This window comes from Pectinophora gossypiella, chromosome 9 (genome assembly GCF_024362695.1).
Source record: "Pectinophora gossypiella chromosome 9, ilPecGoss1.1, whole genome shotgun sequence".
Taxonomy (NCBI): domain Eukaryota; kingdom Metazoa; phylum Arthropoda; class Insecta; order Lepidoptera; family Gelechiidae; genus Pectinophora; species Pectinophora gossypiella.
The window spans coordinates 4,724,605-4,742,052 of NC_065412.1; the positions used below are offsets into that span (position 1 = coordinate 4,724,605).

Below are 17,448 nucleotides of genomic sequence, written 5' to 3' on the forward strand. Positions count from 1 at the left end.
ACATATTTCATTGTTTAAGTTACAACATTGTAGAAAATAATAAATACCTGTAAAATAATAATTTATTAGCCTAATTATTATTTTCATTGTAAGTTGACTGACTTAATCGCACGAGTGCGCGAGTACATACTTTTGAAATTCGAACAAATCGATTCCTACTGACCAAATTTAAATGTTTTGTACATAAACATACAGACAGGAAGTATATACACTGTTCGGATGGGGTGTGATGCTCTTTAGTACAATTTTCGAATGAATAAATCTACTTTCATATAATGGCGCTGATTCCAGTACACACCGTCTAATTTTATTTTAAGTTATACCTGTCATTTTCTTATCCGTCAAAAAGGAAAGGATTGGTTACCCATAATCGACAGGCATACAATTTACAGAAATTTAAACAACCCTCTTAAAATTTTACATTGACCAATAAAGTCAAACGGATTGTATATCAGTGAGATGGCTATTTTATTCGCCTGGATTATGCATTCTCTCATCCATTTTAAAATTAACCGTTGTCAACCATCCGTCCTTTTTCTTTTGGACAGATAAGAAAATGATAGGTATAACTTAAAATAAAATTAATTGGGTTCTGCTGAAATCGGGGCCATTGTCTACTTACATGTGTTTACCAAGAGAAAAATACGTGGTAAGTATAGCAAAATATTTAAAACATTATTTGTGGTTCAGTCAGGGAACTGTGAACAATCGGATCACCGAACGCTCAACTAAGATAGATTCGCTGCGCTGCGGTATCGTAATACAATCCTTTGACTGTTGAGCGTTCGGTTAAGCTTCCATAACATGTAAGAATGACAACAACAATTAACACTGGTTTTAACTGGAATGCTGTATGTAGATAAAAGTCGTAGCACGCGCCCGCGGTACATGTCGCGCCGCGAGCGATAGCGTAACCGTGCAGACCTTACAGGTGGTCGTATGAGACTACCTAACTGTATAGAGATTACTCGCCGGCGCCGGGCGGCGGCGCGGCGGGCTCTGCGTCGGCAGGTCGCGGCTGGTGGCGCGTCAGCTTGAAGTGCCTGTGCAGCGAGCTCTTGTCGTTGAACTGGCGGCCGCAGGTGCCGCACTCGAACACCTTGCCCATGTGCTGCGCCATGTGCCGGCTCACGCCTGATAGGAAAAAATGGACTTTGTTACTATAACTGCATATTTTATCTAAGAATGAACAGTAGGCTTACTGCACTAGTCATATTGGAATCCTGATAGATAAATGCAATCTTTATTACTCTTTAATTCCAAGTCCACGCCTTGTTTTGTTCTTAAATAGGTTTAAGAATTTTCAAAACCTGTTAATTTACACGCAATGCTAATATTATTCTACTAATGGAGGCTCAGACGTCATTCTATAGTATAAGGTAATGGTTTCAATTTAATTGAAAGGAAATTGGATTTTTGTTTGCAATTCGAAAACGGTGTGTCGGACATGGATTAAAACACATTAACTTAATATTATATCACAAGCCTTGATATACACGAATGTTTTGATAACGTAAGTTATTTATTTATTTTGAGGAAGACTTACGGTCATAAACATTTCTTAAAATAATTAGCAGACATTAACTAAAGTTTACACCAAATAGTAGCTAAGTTACCCTTTTACAGTCATAAAATTTAGTAAAGTAGGTACAAACATTTGACGTTCCCAAACTAGGCTAATAAGTCATTTGAGTCAGAAAGAAAGTTTTTGCAATTTTTTTTTTCGCATCATGGAAACTTTAGAACAAAACAGGTCTAAATCGTACTCAGATGGTAAACTGTTAAAACTGTCAAGTAGGTATTATGCTTATAGTTAGTTCTCGCAAAAGTTCTATCGGTTTAATGACGTTATAATATTTTCAGTGTTATCTACTACACAAAAATAAGTGATTAAAAAAAAATTGACCGACGTCAAAATCTGTCAATTAAAAAGTAAGAAATTAGAATTTAAATTCTGAAGTTTGCGCAAATAGACAGATGGCCGAACTGCATTTTCCACCATGCGAATGCTCCGTGGTGATGGGTGTGCGAATAACGAAGGCTGCTGGTTACGCCGACTTAAGAGTTTAGATTCTACCATTGTATTCAATAAAATGTTATTACTTACTTTTTGATAGACAGATTTTGAAGTCGGTTTATTTTTTTTTATTTACATTGATATTGCTGAGCGTTACCGGAAGCGTAAAGGAAGACTTTAGGGCAGTGCGGGCACTGGTAGAGCGCCAGCGCGCGCGCCTCGGCCGGCCGGTGCAGCCGCGCGTGCGACGCCAGCGCGCCGCGCTGCGTGAAGCTCTTGGGGCACTGCGGGCACTGGTGCGGCCGCTTCGCTGCGGGACCACGGGCTTCACTCACTTCACGCACCAACAGGGGGGTTCAAATGGCCACATCCAAGCAATTCATCTCGTTATCAATTTAAAAGCCACACTCTCGTCGGTGCAGCATCTTCCATGCTACTTTTTTAGGGAAAAATAGGGCAGTGATTTCCCTCTTACCTTCCGCCCCGCAGTACTCTGTCTGACGCAAGTGGGATGGCGCCCAGAGTAGTCTATTACAAAGCCACACTAGGACTCCTGTCCTTCGCCTCTGAATAGTACTGACAGTTACTGCTGCCCTCTGTCAGGTTCCAGGTAAGTCCCTGTGACTTGCCCCATCATCATCATCAAAGAAATCATCAAATAAAGCTATATTGCAATTTGACATTTGCGCATATGAAAGTAAGTGCGCAATGCAAACAAATGTCAAATAGCAATATTGCTTTCTTAGATGAATTGCTTCGATTTGATCATTTTAACCCCCCAGGTACTACAATATACTCGTGCATCATGTACATTCAAATTCAATCTTTATTCAGTGCAACTGCAACAGAATTTTAAATCGTCATTTTTTACATAACTAACGTCTCACCCGCCTAAAACTACTGCTTCTCACAACCGAGGAATTTGCATAGTCGAGGAAGAGAAGCATTTAAATAAATTTGTCGAATTTCGTCACTAATTACAGGTCACTCCACTGCTGTCACACTCAATCGGAATGGGGGTGGACACAAGAATTGACATTAGCTAACAAAATGTCATATGATTCGCTGCTTATGTTAATCCTTACATTTTCTTTAAGCCTTGCCGTAATTCATGAAAACGCATAGAAATCTATCATTCACCAATCGTAGTATTTTCTAGCAACTGGCATGGCTACCAGGTAATAAAGGAATAATTAGAAGTTGCATGTGTTTTTGATTGCTTAACATTGGTTTGACGAGAAAGGATCTCTCCCTAATTTTTTAATTGTATTCAAACATAATTTCAGTTCACGCTGTTACTAAGAAATATGGATTTAGGTGTGAAATAAAATAATTCATTTAATTTCAAACACATCGTGACAAGCGCTGCCGCATCAAGGAAATGTAAAAAGAACATAATGATATGTAATCTTTACCATCATGCACGAGCTGGTGCCGCGTGAGCACCTCCTTCTGCGCGAACCGCTTGTGGCAGATGGGGCAGGCGTGCGGCCGCTGGCGCTGGTGCACGTCGCGCACGTGCCGCGCCAGCACTCCGCGGGATACGAACACCTTGCTGCACAGGCCGCACCACGGCTGGGACTTCTCCGAGACCCTGACCAACACATACAAACAATCATACATACATAAACAGCTTAAATATGTCTCACTGCAGGGCACAGGCCTCCTCTCAATCAACCGGAGGGGATATGGTGCATACTTCACCAGTCAAGAAAGATAATTGGTGACAGTGGAGGAAGTTCGGACATTGGTTGCTCTACTTCTAAGGATCAAACCACATCGCGCTATAGCGTGTTTACGCGTGCGTAAGTACTCTCTCCCGCTCTAGCAAATGACGGTTCTGAATAACAGAAAAGGATAAATGTGGTTCAATCCTAACATACCGATAATAAAACGTTAAATCTGATGGGTCTTGCGACTGACTGCAATTACGTAAAAAAATACATATATTCACGCCCATAATCCCTAATGGAAAGGGTAGAGCCACAAATAACCCGAAAACAACTTGCAGCTATATTTGATTCAGTTTCTTGAAATTTTTACTAATGTCGATAACTACTTATTTTACATACCTACTTCTTAATTACCCATGATAAATAACGCATCGTGAGTATGATTTCTAAAAATTACATAAATTATTTATTCAAAAAATATTGTTTCCAATATTTGGTGATCGTCAATCAAATCGCAAAGGGACAGCAAAAAGTACAAAGTTCATACAGTTTCATTATTCCTCAAAAACCTCATTTTACACAGATTCTACATATTGACGTTATCGTACACGCGCATCTGTGTGTGTGACGTCTGACGCCCATACAATTGAAGACTAAAGTGAGACCGAGGGGGATGAGGTAAACCTAGCTCAGCCGCTGGTGGGGAGCGGAGAGTTGCCGTTCTATACGTAGTATTATTCCTTATTCTATGTTAATAGGTTAATCTCATCATCATTAATTTAAGAGCCATGCTCTTGTCTGTGAAGCATTCTCCATGCTACTTTTTAAGGAAAAATAGGGCAGTAGTTTCCCTCTGGCCTTCTACCCAAACTTAATCTACAAAGTAATATATATTTTTTTTAATATTGACTTACGCATCCTTGGTTGCTAGCTTTTTGGTGACACCATTTGTTTTATGGATCCCATCAAGGAGATTATTCACCTCTCCGTTAAGTGTGGTATTGGATTGGCTTTCAAACTGCACAGGTAATTCGTGTGTATCTTGTTCCTGAACATAACACTTATAGTTATTATTTATGCATTTAAATATCTATGGTATAAGACCAAATTCCTGAGAAAGACTAATGAAATAAATCCAAGCAAATGGTGAAAAATAGGCGTGAGATTACTAATAAAATAAAAGTTAACATAAGTAAAGCTATTGCCATTAGTAAAGCACCTATGAGGCTGGCATGACCAGTCAGGGTTTTCAACGCCTCATTAAAAATTAGAATAAAAAAAAAGTAAATCTATAAGGCTGTAGTTGTGACACAGCTAAGAATGTCAACATTTTATATTTATATAAAGTTATTATCTTACGTCTTCTTCAATTAATTCAATAGAAATAAGACTCCCGTCGCCCGCCTCAATCTGTATACTTTTATTGCCAGATTCCACTGTCACAATGTTATCCCCGTGTTTACTGATGATGCCCAGTTCTACGAGCATGGTGGACAGAAATCTTGCCATATCTGTGCCCGATACTGACTGACTAGCTGATGCATCCGGTTGTAATGGTGTTGCTTGAGGCTGCAATAAAATTTATACTTTAAAGTGTTCATCATCAATATTCAGCAGTGATATCATGTTGGTTGTTTATGTTATAATCATCCTCATCATCTAGTCCAGATACCAGAGATGACCTCTGTGGTCCAGCGGTTGAGCGTTAAGCTTACTATCCGGAGGCCCCAGGTTCGAATCCCAGTGGGGATATATCACAAAAATCACTTTGTGATCCCTAGTTTGGTTGGGACATTACAGGCTGATTGCCTGATTGTCCGAAAGTAAGATGATCCATGCTTCAGAAGGCATGTTAAGCCGTTGGTACCGGTTACTACTTACTGATGTAAGTATGTAGTCATTACATGAGCCATGTCTGCCTTTAGGGGCTCAGTAATAACCCCGACACCAGGGTTGATGAGGTTGTATCTAGTCCAGATGCCAGTTGCTTCTGCAGACTCATGCCTAACAATGATATCTTCGTCAAATCAATAACTTCGTTCAAAAAGGACATTCAAGATAAATGCTAGAAAGACAATAATGTTACCATATTTAATGGAAGCAGTAGACTATTGTTGTTATTTGGTGGTATTGTACTCTCAGCATTTATCCTGTCTTGAATATTAACTTCATTGGTGTCAAGTGGAGCATTTAAAACTATGGTGTCACCACATTGACTGAGATCAGACTGCTCCATCTTCATTAACGTGACTAGACGCTCTCCCTGGAATATTAAAACAATAATTTTAGTAACTTAAACATAAATCGAGCACTTTGATGTTGAATATAACATTTTTGAGTCCTTTGTAAATTACAAAAAGCAATGCAAATAACATTTGTAAATGTATTGTATAATAATATCTAGGGCCCTGTGCCGAGGTTTTTCTTGCAGCTTCTTTTCCCCGGCTATACAGGTTGTGAGAAGCTGCAGTAGTTTTAGGCGGATGAGATTGTTATGTAAAAATTGACGATTTAAAGTGTAACTATGTTACCTACTGAATAAAGATATGTTTTAACTTGAATCTGCAAACATTTTTACAATGAAACATGATACCTACGGTTAAAGAATTATTACTGTCACATAACTGGATGCTACCATCCATGTTTACTGTGAACACTATGTTTTGTTTCTCCTCATCTTTGACTACATTTAGTAATTTTTTTTCTTTTATCTTCTCAGCCTCAGCATGATGTCTCTCCTTCACTGCTAATAAATGTGACTTCAATTTCTGATAAGATACTTCACATTTTTTCCTGAATGAGTAACATCTCTCAAGTTCTTTTTGGCACGGTCCACATATCATGTTTGGCAGATTATCTTCTTTCGTCATCTGTAATTATATATATAAGTTGTTGCAATAACCGATTTCAAGCTCCTGATCATTATTATTGCATTTACTTTTCAAGTGGAATTGAAATGTATGTATACCTCTAAACCGACACATATCATAATACGCAGGGCAAGTGGAGAGCAATCCTTATCTTCTACAAACAGAGGTACCGGGTCTTCTGCCTTCTCTAAGCACAGACGGCACAGCCCCTCTGCACCATCTATTTCTCGATTCTCCGGCCGCCGCCGAGTGTAAGTTCGCATTTTAGAACTTTTGCATAAACCTACTTTTATTCTAAATTCTTAATAATATTCCAACTGCTAAAATTTTATAATATTTTTACTTAAAACTGTAGTGTTTTGTTTACAATACATTTATAACCTGAAAACATATTCATTACATATTTGTTATGATTTAAATGAATAAACCAGCATTTACACATTTATTGACATTAATTTGTGTATTTATCAACAATTAATTTCAGCAGTTAAATCCAATAACAAATACACATTTCCTGAAACAAACACCAACATAAAATGACATTTTAATCAATCATTTTTGTCTTTTTTTCATACCGGCAAAAAGTTTACACCATACAGCCTAGTTGTGAATCCATCTTAGGACTTCAACTACGAACTCAGAAATAACAATTTCCTTTCCGAAATTATGGAAAATAGGTTGTCAATATTAGGTAAATCTTATCCATCTTTTGTCTGACTATCATTATCACATCATTATGAGTGACTGCGTATTGTTTTGTCCATGACATGACAATACGTACAGACACTGACTGACCACTCCGCTGAACATACGAGCGTGATTTTGAAACTTGTATTCAATAGTCCACAAGGAAATCCTTATCACGGAATGAAAAAAAAAACACACGCAAGTCATTTCGCGCCCAGATTGGGGAGATTTGAGAGTTATTAAAAACGAAGAAATTTTAAGATTTTATTGTCGTAGTGTAAAATATACAACATACATGGCACGACATAGGATGAAGATCACAAGAACTGCAAATAAATAGAAACTTGTATATTTTTATAAATGTATCTAATTTTACATATATGTGGTTTACATTAAAATAAACTTTACCATTCTCAACATGCAATATAATTACACTTTTTTTCATGCACACCTTTTTCAAAAGCTATATAAAAAAACAAATTTCATGAAAAATTAAGTCTTAACTAGGATAGTGACACTTGATTTACACAGCCAATTATTAACCAATAGTTATGAGTCTGCATGAACATTCTTATTAAGATTTATGGAAAAGTAGGTACTTAACTGAAGTAAAAAAAGATTAATGTAGTTTATAGCTTAGGTAATATTAACATTATAATATAAAAACACTTAAAATAATGTAAGTCTATCTATAAGGAAACAAAATTTAAAGTTGTGATTATTTTCTTCTTCATTGACACTGGGAAGACAGTTATCTATTCTAAAAACGTCTAAAAAGGCACCTGTTTTGTTTGAACTATAAAAAACTTAGTAGCAGCTATTTCTTACCAAATTAAACACATGGAATGATGTTAAAATGCAGTAAACAATTTGCAAAATTTGTTTTATACTAAAAATTCATAACAAACCCTGCTTTAAAATGATTTATGTTTCACTTATTTAGAGCTTGGAATCAAAGAATTTGAGTTCCTTATCTGCAGGAAGCTTCTTGAAGAAACTCTCCACATAGTCGTCGGTCACCTCTGCCAGGGTCTTAGGATTCCACTTGGGGTTATTGTCTTTGTCTATCAGTAGGGCACGTACACCTGAAGATACAAGATAATAACTCATACAAATAGCTGTTGACATTTGTCTAAAGTACACATAAATCCATATAAAAGAATAAAATAAAAAGGGCAATTTATAAATCAATTGCAGCCCAGTTATCCAGACAATAGTTAAATAACCAGGTTTGGATTTTTTAAATATAAAATAGGCACACGTCTGACCACAATCTCACCCGATGGTAAGTTACAATCTGGTCCAGGGTGGAGGACTTTGGGACTAAAGTTCGTAAGACCGAATGTACTTTTAAAATCCAAATCCCATTGTTTAGCTATTGTGTCTGGCTGGCAATCTCAACTTAAGAAGTTAAAGAAAATTATTTATTATTTTACTTGGTATATGTACTCAAAATTTGACTTTGATACCTTCAGGGAAGTCATGATTTTCAGTAGACCGGCATGCCACACGGTATTCCATCTGAAGACACTGGCCCAGGTCCAACTGTGCTCCTCGCTGTAGTGCTCGCAGTGTAATCTTCAGAGATCCAGGGCACATCTGACTTAAAGTCTGAAATACAAATACACACTTATGTTAATAGCAAAATATACTTTGCACCTTCTATGCAAAAATACTTGATACCTAATGAAAATGCTAATGACCATTGTAAATGTATGAAGTGCTATTTGAATAATTTACATAATGAAATTGAATTGAGTGTAGTGATCCATTCCTGTTTTTTTAATTAAGATTATTTTCCCACATATACCCACCTAAAATATTTTTTGTTACAGCAAAGACCTTGCTTTGTTCATTCAGTCAAGTATACTAACCTGAAGTGTTTTCTGAGACCAATCATTATTAACTTTCTCCAGTCTTTCAATGATTTCTTCAATAGTTGATGCTGCAAAGCAGTAGTTGATATGTTTGATGTTGGCTGCCAGTGATATCTCTTCAGCAGGTTCATTGAATTTATTCAGCAGAGAATTAACCTCATTCTCGTTCTGACAACGAGACAGAAGTTGCTCCAATTCATACAGGCGTTTACTTGAAACAAAGTGTGTTGCTATACCGGCTTTAACTACATCTTTGCCTTTCAATCTGTCACCTGTAAAGATAAACATTAACATTGAAATTAAGTTCAGATAACATAACGTTCAGATAACGTAATATATATTATGTTCAAATTCAAAAATATCTTTATTCAGTAGGTAACATAGTTACACTTTGAATCGTCAATTTTACATAACGAACGTCTCATCCGCCTAAAACTACTGCAGCTTCTCACAACCTGTATAGCCGGGGAAAAGAAGCTGCAAGAAAAACCTCGGCACAGGGCCCTAGACGTTCTTTAAAAAAATAAAAATAAACATAAAACATGAAATATTGGTATACAATTGAGTAATTTAGCTGCCTAATATCAGTTCTCAGACAGTTAATCCCATGCATTCATATCTTCTAAATAATCACTAACTTTATAATAACCTTTTTTGTAAAGTTTTTGTTTAACTACTGTCTTAAAACAGTTGAAAGGCAAATTCTGAATGTCAATGGGAATCTTATTGTAAAAACGTATACATTGCCCCTTAAAAGATTTAGTAATCTTATGTAATCGACTGACTTGTAAAGCAAGTTTATTTTTGTTCCTGGTATTAACAATGTGCCGATCGCTATTTTTTGCAAATAATCCTATATGTTTTTTTACATATATTAAGTTTTCAAAGATATATTGTGATGCCAAAGTTAAAATATTAATTTCTTTAAATTTATTTCTAAGTGACATCTTGGGTCCCAATTTGTAAATCGCCCGAATGGCTCGCTTTTGCAGAACAAAAATGCTGTTCATATCTGCAGCATGACCCCACAGCAAGATGCCGTACGACATTAGACTGTGGAAGTAGGCAAAATAAACTAATCGCGCGGTTTCTACATCGGTTATTAAACGAATTTTTTTGACCGCGAATGCTGCTGAGCTGAGCCTTTTGGACAACTTATCAATATGAGGACTCCATTGCAACTTAGCGTCCAAAGTAATTCCCAAAAATACAGCAGTATCCGTGAGGTCCAATTCCTTATTTTTTACAATAATAGAATGTTATACTATGTATGAATTACCTGTTAAACCAAGATATAATCCGATGTTGACTTGCAATCTAGGAAGGAAGTAAGAACCTCCAACATCTGGGAACAAACCAATCTTAGTCTCGGGCATTGCTATCATTGTCTTCTCAGTAGCTACTCGGTACCTTCCATGGACTGACAGACCCATTCCACCTCCCATAGTAATCCCATTGATTATTGCTACATATGGGATCTTGTATTTGCCTATTAGGTAGTTTACATTATATTCTGTGTAAAAGAATTTAGGCCCTTCAACTTTATCTATAGCTACCTTTACATCCCCTCCAGCACAAAATGCTTTATCTCCTGCACCCTTTATAATGACCAATGTTTTGTTCTTCTCCCATTCTTGTAATTGTGGTAGCAATTTTGACACCATGGATGTGTTTAAAGAATTTAATGCTTTAGGCCGGTTTAAAACCACCACTCCAGCATTATTCAGAGTTTCAAATATGACATCAGGTTCTTGAGACGACATCATCCGTTTTATTGATAATGAAGCGTTTCTGGTTAGGTTAAATCCTACTTTAAACATCTGGAAAAATAATAATTAAAATACCAAATAATATTATTTATATACATTCACGCTCGTAATCACTATCGAGGTAAGTAGAAGAACATGTGGGCCCATGTGAAATTACTACTTTTCGTATAAATCTAATGATAAACGTGATGACTGAATAGTGATTTAAAATTACAGCTACAACTAAAAAGTGTAGGTACCTGAGTCGATCACCTCCGCTAATGAACTAACAAACATATAACAGGTAAATAAATTACATAATTACTTACTTTGAGCTATTGAACTCCGATTTTTTTACCGTATTGGAAGAACAACTTAAGAATAGAAATATTAAAACACAATAATGCTTTTAGTGCAGAGACTACTTTGTATAAAAAACTAATTTCATTAGATGTATTTTACTAAATCATTTGTGTAAACGGACGCAGCGGCTTCTTCCAGCCTGAAATTATCTAGAAAAACAAGATAAACGAGTTCAAAAAATATCTCATCGGCATGGCAACATGGGCGGTTTTGTTTGTCAACTTTGACATTAGTTTTCTTAAATAATTATGTATGATATGACCATAACTAATTTGTCAAAATTCCCAATAATGAAAGATGAATCAAAGTTCGGAGAGAAAAATCTGCTGATCCCTCATTTGAATATTGAATCGTATGACAATGACACCGACCGATGATATAATATTTTTTTGTAAGCTAACAAAGCTTATTATTTACTATACTTTTTTGTTTTAAGCTGGTTAAAAAGAAGTTAATTAATTTACGTGAGCAACACTGAATTTCAACTGTCACATCAATGGAGGTCGCGTAGCTCAATCGCTTGGCACTCCCATTTCATATTTTTTACTGCAATACAATGAAATATGAACTTTAGTACATAAAAACTGGTGAATATCGAGTAACTGAATGGTGAAAAATGAAATTCGAGCATTAAGTTTGTAACTGGATTGATTAGTCACAGGTATGATTCAGACGCATTCGCTAAATATTTACCGATAATAAAAGTAATTTTGTTATCACATGTTGTTTAGACCCTATTACAATGTTTATTTTATGCTTTAATGAGCTAGGATAACTAGTACCAGTTTTAACAATGGCACTGCATGTATTCTACTTTGGTACCTATATACTTAGTGGTAATGGGATGTACCCTATCCATACTAAAGTCAAACGGAAGTGTTTATTCCTCGCTTACGTGTGGGGTTACAAATAGGCATGTATCATCATTACATTGTAAGTACTACACTATTTTATAAGCAACCACATCACAATTTTCTTTGTTTCAGAAGCAATGTCTACCATGTCCAGATCTGTCCACATCAGCCAGCAGAAGCTGGCTGAGAAGCTTATCATCTTGAATGACAGAGGCATAGGAATGCTAACAAGAATCTATAATATCAAGAAAGCCTGTGGTGATGCTAAATCAAAGCCAGCATTCCTCTCTGATAAGACTTTAGAATCTTCTATAAAACATATTGTCAGAAGATTCCCCAACATTGATGTCAAGGGACTTCAAGCAATCACAAACATAAGGAATGAAATAATAAAATCACTTTCACTGTATTACTACACTTTTGTAGATCTACTTGATTTCAAGGATAATGTATGTGAACTACTGAACATCATGGATGCCTGTCAGGTGTCGTTGGATTTGACGTTGAACTTTGAATTGACAAAGAATTATCTGGATTTGGTTACAACATATGTGTCCTTAATGATTTTACTTTCCCGTGTGGAAGACCGAAAAGCAGTCTTGGGGCTGTTTAATGCTGCACATGAAATGGTTCACAATCAAATTGATCCCAGCTTCCCAAGACTGGGGCAAATGATTGTAGAATATGATGTCCCTTTGAAAAAACTATCTGAAGAGTTTTTGCCACACCAAAAAATATTACTGAGTGCTTTAAATTCATTGTGGCATGTATATCCAGCTAGAAATTTAACAGCTGAGCATTGGAGGTCAGAGCAGAAATTAAGCTTAGTCAGCAACCCAGCTCTGTTGCTGAAACCATCCGAGACCAACACAATGTCTTGTGAATTTTTGTCTCTAGAGGCATTAGAAAGATGGGTCATATTTGGTTTTGCTATCTGTCACCAGATGCTGCAGCAAGAACATGCAAACAAGATGTGGGTCAGTGCATTAGAATCTGGATGGGTATTGGCACTGTTTCGTGATGAAGTTATTTACATACACTCATACATTCAGAGCTTTTTTGATGGAATTAAAGGTTATGGTAAAAAAGTTTCAGAAGTCAAAGACTGTTACCATCACGCTGTTCAAAAAGCAGGATATAAACACAGAGAGAGAAGGAAGTTTTTGAGAACTGCTTTAAAAGAATTGGGCCTCATTCTTACTGATCAACCTGGTCTATTGGGCCCTAAAGCTTTGTTGATTTTTATTGGCCTTTGTTATTCCAGAGATGAAGTATTTTGGCTATTACGTCACAATGACAATCCACCACAAAAAGTAAAAGGCAAATCAGCAGAAGATTTAGTTGATCGACAATTGCCAGAACTGCTGTTCCATATGGAAGAGCTAAGAGCCCTGGTTCGCAAGTACAGTCAAGTCATGCAAAGATATTATGTCCAGTACTTATCTGGATTTGATGCAGTGGCTTTGAATTTGATGATTCAGAACTTGCAAGTCTGTCCAGAAGATGAAAGCATTATTCTATCCTCTTTGTGCAATACAGCTGCTAATTTGAATGTGAAGCAAGTGGAAGATAATGAGATATTTGACTTCAGAGCTTTTCGCTTGGACTGGTTTAGACTCCAAGCATATACTTCAGTTGCTAAGACTCCATTGAACCTTGCTGACCAAAGAGAATTAGCACAGTTTATAGACAAAATGGTTTTCCACACTAAAATGGTTGATAATCTTGATGAAATAATGGTTGAAACTTCCGATTTATCACTTTTCTGTTTTTACAGCAAAATATTTGAAAATCAATTTCACATGTGTCTAGAGTTTCCAGCACAAAATCGCTATATCATTGCGTTCCCACTAATTTGCAGTCATTTCCAAAACTGCACCCATGAACTGTGCCCTGAAGAAAGACATCATATAAGAGAAAGAAGTCTTTCTGTAGTGAACATCTTTTTGGATGAAATGGCAAAGGAAGCCAAAAATATAATCACTACAATTTGTGATGAGCAGTGCACAATGAGCGACAAATTATTGCCTAAACATTGCGCACAGACAATCGCCCATTTGGCGAATAGAAAGAAAAAAGATAAAAATAAGAAGAACACAATTGAAATTGTTAAACCTGGAGCAGAGAGTTATCGCAAAACCAGAGAGGAATTAACAACGATGGACAAACTACACATGGCCCTGACAGAATTGTGCTCTGCTATCAATTACTGCACAACAGTAAATGTCTGGGAATATACTTTTGCTCCTCGGGAGTATTTACACCAACACTTAGAGACTAGATTTTCTAAGGCCTTGGTTGGAATGGTCATGTTTAACCAGGATACAAGTGAAATAGCAAAACCTTCAGAACTGCTGATTAGTGTCAGAGCATATATGAACGTACTACAAACAGTTGAAAACTATGTACACATTGATATTACAAGAGTTTTTAATAATTGTCTTCTACAACAAACCCAAAATATGGACAGCCATGGTGAAAAAACCATTGCATCCCTGTACACTCAGTGGTATTCTGAAATTCTACTGAGAAGAGTAAGTGCAGGAAGTATTTGCTTCTCTATGAACCAAAAAGCATTTGTCAGCCTTACAGCTGAAGGCGCAATCCCATTCAATGCTGAAGAGTACTCTGATATAAATGAACTCAGAGCCTTGGCTGAATTAATTGGACCATATGGCATGAAACTGCTCAGCGAAACATTGATGTGGCATATTGCTAGTCAAGTGCAGGAACTAAAAAAGCTGGTAGTACAAAATAAGGAAGTTCTTCAGATGTTAAGGACAAATTTTGACAAACCAGATATAATGAGAGAACAGTTCAAAAGGTTACAACATGTGGACAATGTGTTGCAAAGGATGACTATCATCGGCGTCATTTTAAGCTTCCGTCAAATTGCACAAGAATCGTTGTTGGACGTCTTAGAGCGACGGATCCCGTTTTTAATAAGTTCGATCAAAGACTTCCAGCAGCAGTTGCCCAGCGGAGATCCAATGCGCGTAATATCGGAGATGTGTTCAGCTGCAGGTTTATCTTGTAAGGTAGACCCTACACTCGCGTCATCTTTACGACAACACAAAGCAGAACTTGAGGAAGAAGAACATCTTATTGTCTGTTTGTTGATGGTTTTCGTCGCAGTGTCACTACCCAGACTCGCCCGCAGTGAGGGCTCTTTCTACAGGCCCTCCCTGGAAGGACACGCGAACAATATCCATTGCATGGCGCCCGCCATTAATCATATTTTTGGCGCTTTATTTACAATTTGTGGACAAGGAGACATCGAAGATCGGATGAAGGAGTTCCTCGCCCTGGCGTCGTCTTCCTTACTGCGTCTTGGCCAGGAGACTGATAAAGAAGCAATAAAAAATCGGGAATCTGTTTATTTGCTGTTGGATTTGATTGTTCAAGAATCACCATTCCTCACAATGGATTTACTGGAATCCTGTTTCCCTTACGTTTTGATACGTAATGCTTACCATGAAGTGTATAAACAGGAACAATTGCTATTGCATTCATAATTATTTTGTAGGGGATTGATAATAGAAAACAACCATGATTTAAACATATTAATGAATGATCAGAATCTAAATGTATTCTTATTGTCAAATTCCAATATTTATTAAGACTTTGTATGCTTGTAATTGAAATGCACTTTTTTGCATAATGCATTTTTTTGTAATTGAATTGCATTTTAGGCACAGAAGGTAAACATATTGCAATATTCCACATAAAATCAGGCTTAATAAGACTGGTAAAACTATTCCATTCTTTGTCAATAATTCCTTATGTAATTGTGTCCAGATAATTTCTATTTAGTCTAAATATGTAAGTTTGTTAGCAAATGATAAGAGTTTTTATTTAAGTTTAAGTTATTGAAATTATATAAAACTACATAACATCAATCGCCTGGTGATGCATATTTATTGCTACGCATCTGCTTCATTTTATCATAATTTTTAACTTAAAGCCAAGTAGCGGTAATTTAGGTCCGAAAATAGTATTAAATTTCTCTGTACTCTTTCTTAACGTGGAATTGATTCTTTATAATTACGAAAAAAGTATTTTGGTAATTAGTTGTATAATTGCCCTGCTGAGATTATACATGCTTCTAGGTTTCAATAGCTAAATTGGTTAGCCGCAGTTGTCATTGAATATTAAAATTATGCCTATAAATAGTTCACAATGTTATAAAGTAAGCATAAGTATTATTAATTCGTTTTTTAAGATTATAGCGCAGATTTATCAACGTAAAGGACAGGACAATATTATGTATCATTCGACATATTATTTTACATATTTACAGCCAATATGTATTGTCAATATCCTTCATTATCTCAATTATTACTAAAGTTAACGTAATTATAAGATACTTTTGTACCTTGTATAATATTCAACACAAATAAAATAATAAACACATTGACTGTTTCTCTGGTCACCGCTTCACGAATCAATAGGATACAAAAATGAAATGTCTTAATTCCATGTAAAATTTATTTATTTTTTCTTTATTTTGAAATCACATGTTGTAACATTCATTTTGTTTAATTAAAAATATTCACATTGTCATTTAAATAATCTATTACGGTAATCTAGCTTACACTTAGGAGAAATAATGCCATTGAGTACTACAGTGATGGAGGTAATGCTATCCATCAGTTACACGATTGGTCAAGTCACTCTACTCCGGAAACAGTACCCTCGGTTTACATACAAATATACAATATTATAGTACAATTACGAGAACGATTGTATTGTTTTGACAATCACTAATAAAATGGCATTAATATGGTATACTTATAAGACCGATTCTTAATATTAAATGTATAGAAATCATAAAAATACATCATGCTCTTTGGCTTGCACGACGAAAAGTAACTCTACGTAGATTGATAATAAAAATCTCATTATCTATCAAGAGATCAATTAACTGAATCATACAACACAACAGTTCCATAACGCTAGAATAAGGAGTTTACTTGTGATATGCAACTTTACGTTCGCCAGGAAACTATAAGTCAAATTATAAAAATAGTCAGTTTGAGCCATTTACAATACAACAAATATATGCATACAGTTATACACGTAACCGACTGCCTCCTAGACTTTATCGTAGCAAGTATCAAGTTTCAGTCTAATTATATTTTGATCATTTGGCAATACTGTTAATTTTCATATTCTACTTAAGATACAGTTATAAATAAAATGAAGTTAAAAGTACACTTATCTGCCATAGGAAGACTAAATGCAAATTTTGAAAATATTTGAGCCCACACTTCACTGATCATACATAATATACAAAGAGTATTGAGATTATCGAATATACAAAGAAGGAATTAGAAAAGGAATACAAAATGGTATAATG

The 17,448-nt window shown here is 35.9% G+C and overlaps 3 protein-coding genes across 6 annotated transcripts; 1 reads left to right on the top strand and 2 right to left on the bottom strand.

Moving 5' to 3' along the window:
* Nucleotides 1-33: 33 nt before the first annotated feature.
* Nucleotides 34-7,079, bottom strand: LOC126369391 (zinc finger protein 33B-like). Of its 2 annotated transcripts, none has more exons than XM_050013782.1 (8): nucleotides 6,659-7,079; nucleotides 6,288-6,560; nucleotides 5,777-5,953; nucleotides 5,050-5,259; nucleotides 4,605-4,738; nucleotides 3,433-3,611; nucleotides 2,154-2,327; nucleotides 34-1,134 (listed from the first exon to the last, which is right to left on the bottom strand). In XM_050013782.1, the coding sequence occupies exons 1-8, from the start codon at nucleotides 6,821-6,823 to the stop codon at nucleotides 965-967; spliced, it is 1,482 nt and encodes a 493-aa protein (XP_049869739.1). In that variant the 5' UTR covers nucleotides 6,824-7,079; the 3' UTR covers nucleotides 34-964. The 2 variants fall into 2 exon arrangements, with proteins under 2 accessions (XP_049869739.1, XP_049869740.1); XM_050013783.1 differs by having other exon boundaries at nucleotides 35-1,134; nucleotides 2,175-2,327.
* Nucleotides 7,080-7,498: 419 nt separating this feature from the next.
* Nucleotides 7,499-11,454, bottom strand: LOC126369416 (3-hydroxyisobutyryl-CoA hydrolase, mitochondrial-like). 2 transcript variants are annotated; one of them, XM_050013823.1, is made up of 5 exons: nucleotides 11,202-11,454; nucleotides 10,404-10,944; nucleotides 9,122-9,396; nucleotides 8,717-8,858; nucleotides 7,499-8,332 (listed from the first exon to the last, which is right to left on the bottom strand). In XM_050013823.1, exons 2-5 carry the CDS (start codon nucleotides 10,942-10,944, stop codon nucleotides 8,187-8,189), a joined length of 1,104 nt encoding a protein of 367 aa, XP_049869780.1. In that variant the 5' UTR covers nucleotides 11,202-11,454; the 3' UTR covers nucleotides 7,499-8,186. The 2 variants fall into 2 exon arrangements, with proteins under 2 accessions (XP_049869780.1, XP_049869781.1); XM_050013824.1 differs by lacking the exon at nucleotides 11,202-11,454 and adding an exon at nucleotides 11,133-11,170.
* Nucleotides 11,455-11,752: 298 nt separating this feature from the next.
* Nucleotides 11,753-16,502, top strand: LOC126369368 (membrane-associated protein Hem-like). Of its 2 annotated transcripts, none has more exons than XM_050013728.1 (2): nucleotides 11,753-11,896; nucleotides 12,225-16,502. In XM_050013728.1, exon 2 carries the CDS (start codon nucleotides 12,227-12,229, stop codon nucleotides 15,602-15,604), a length of 3,378 nt encoding a protein of 1,125 aa, XP_049869685.1. In that variant the 5' UTR covers nucleotides 11,753-11,896; nucleotides 12,225-12,226; the 3' UTR covers nucleotides 15,605-16,502. The 2 variants fall into 2 exon arrangements, with proteins under 2 accessions (XP_049869685.1, XP_049869684.1); XM_050013727.1 differs by having other exon boundaries at nucleotides 11,764-11,896; nucleotides 12,222-16,502.
* The last annotated feature ends 946 nt before the right edge of the window (nucleotides 16,503-17,448 follow it).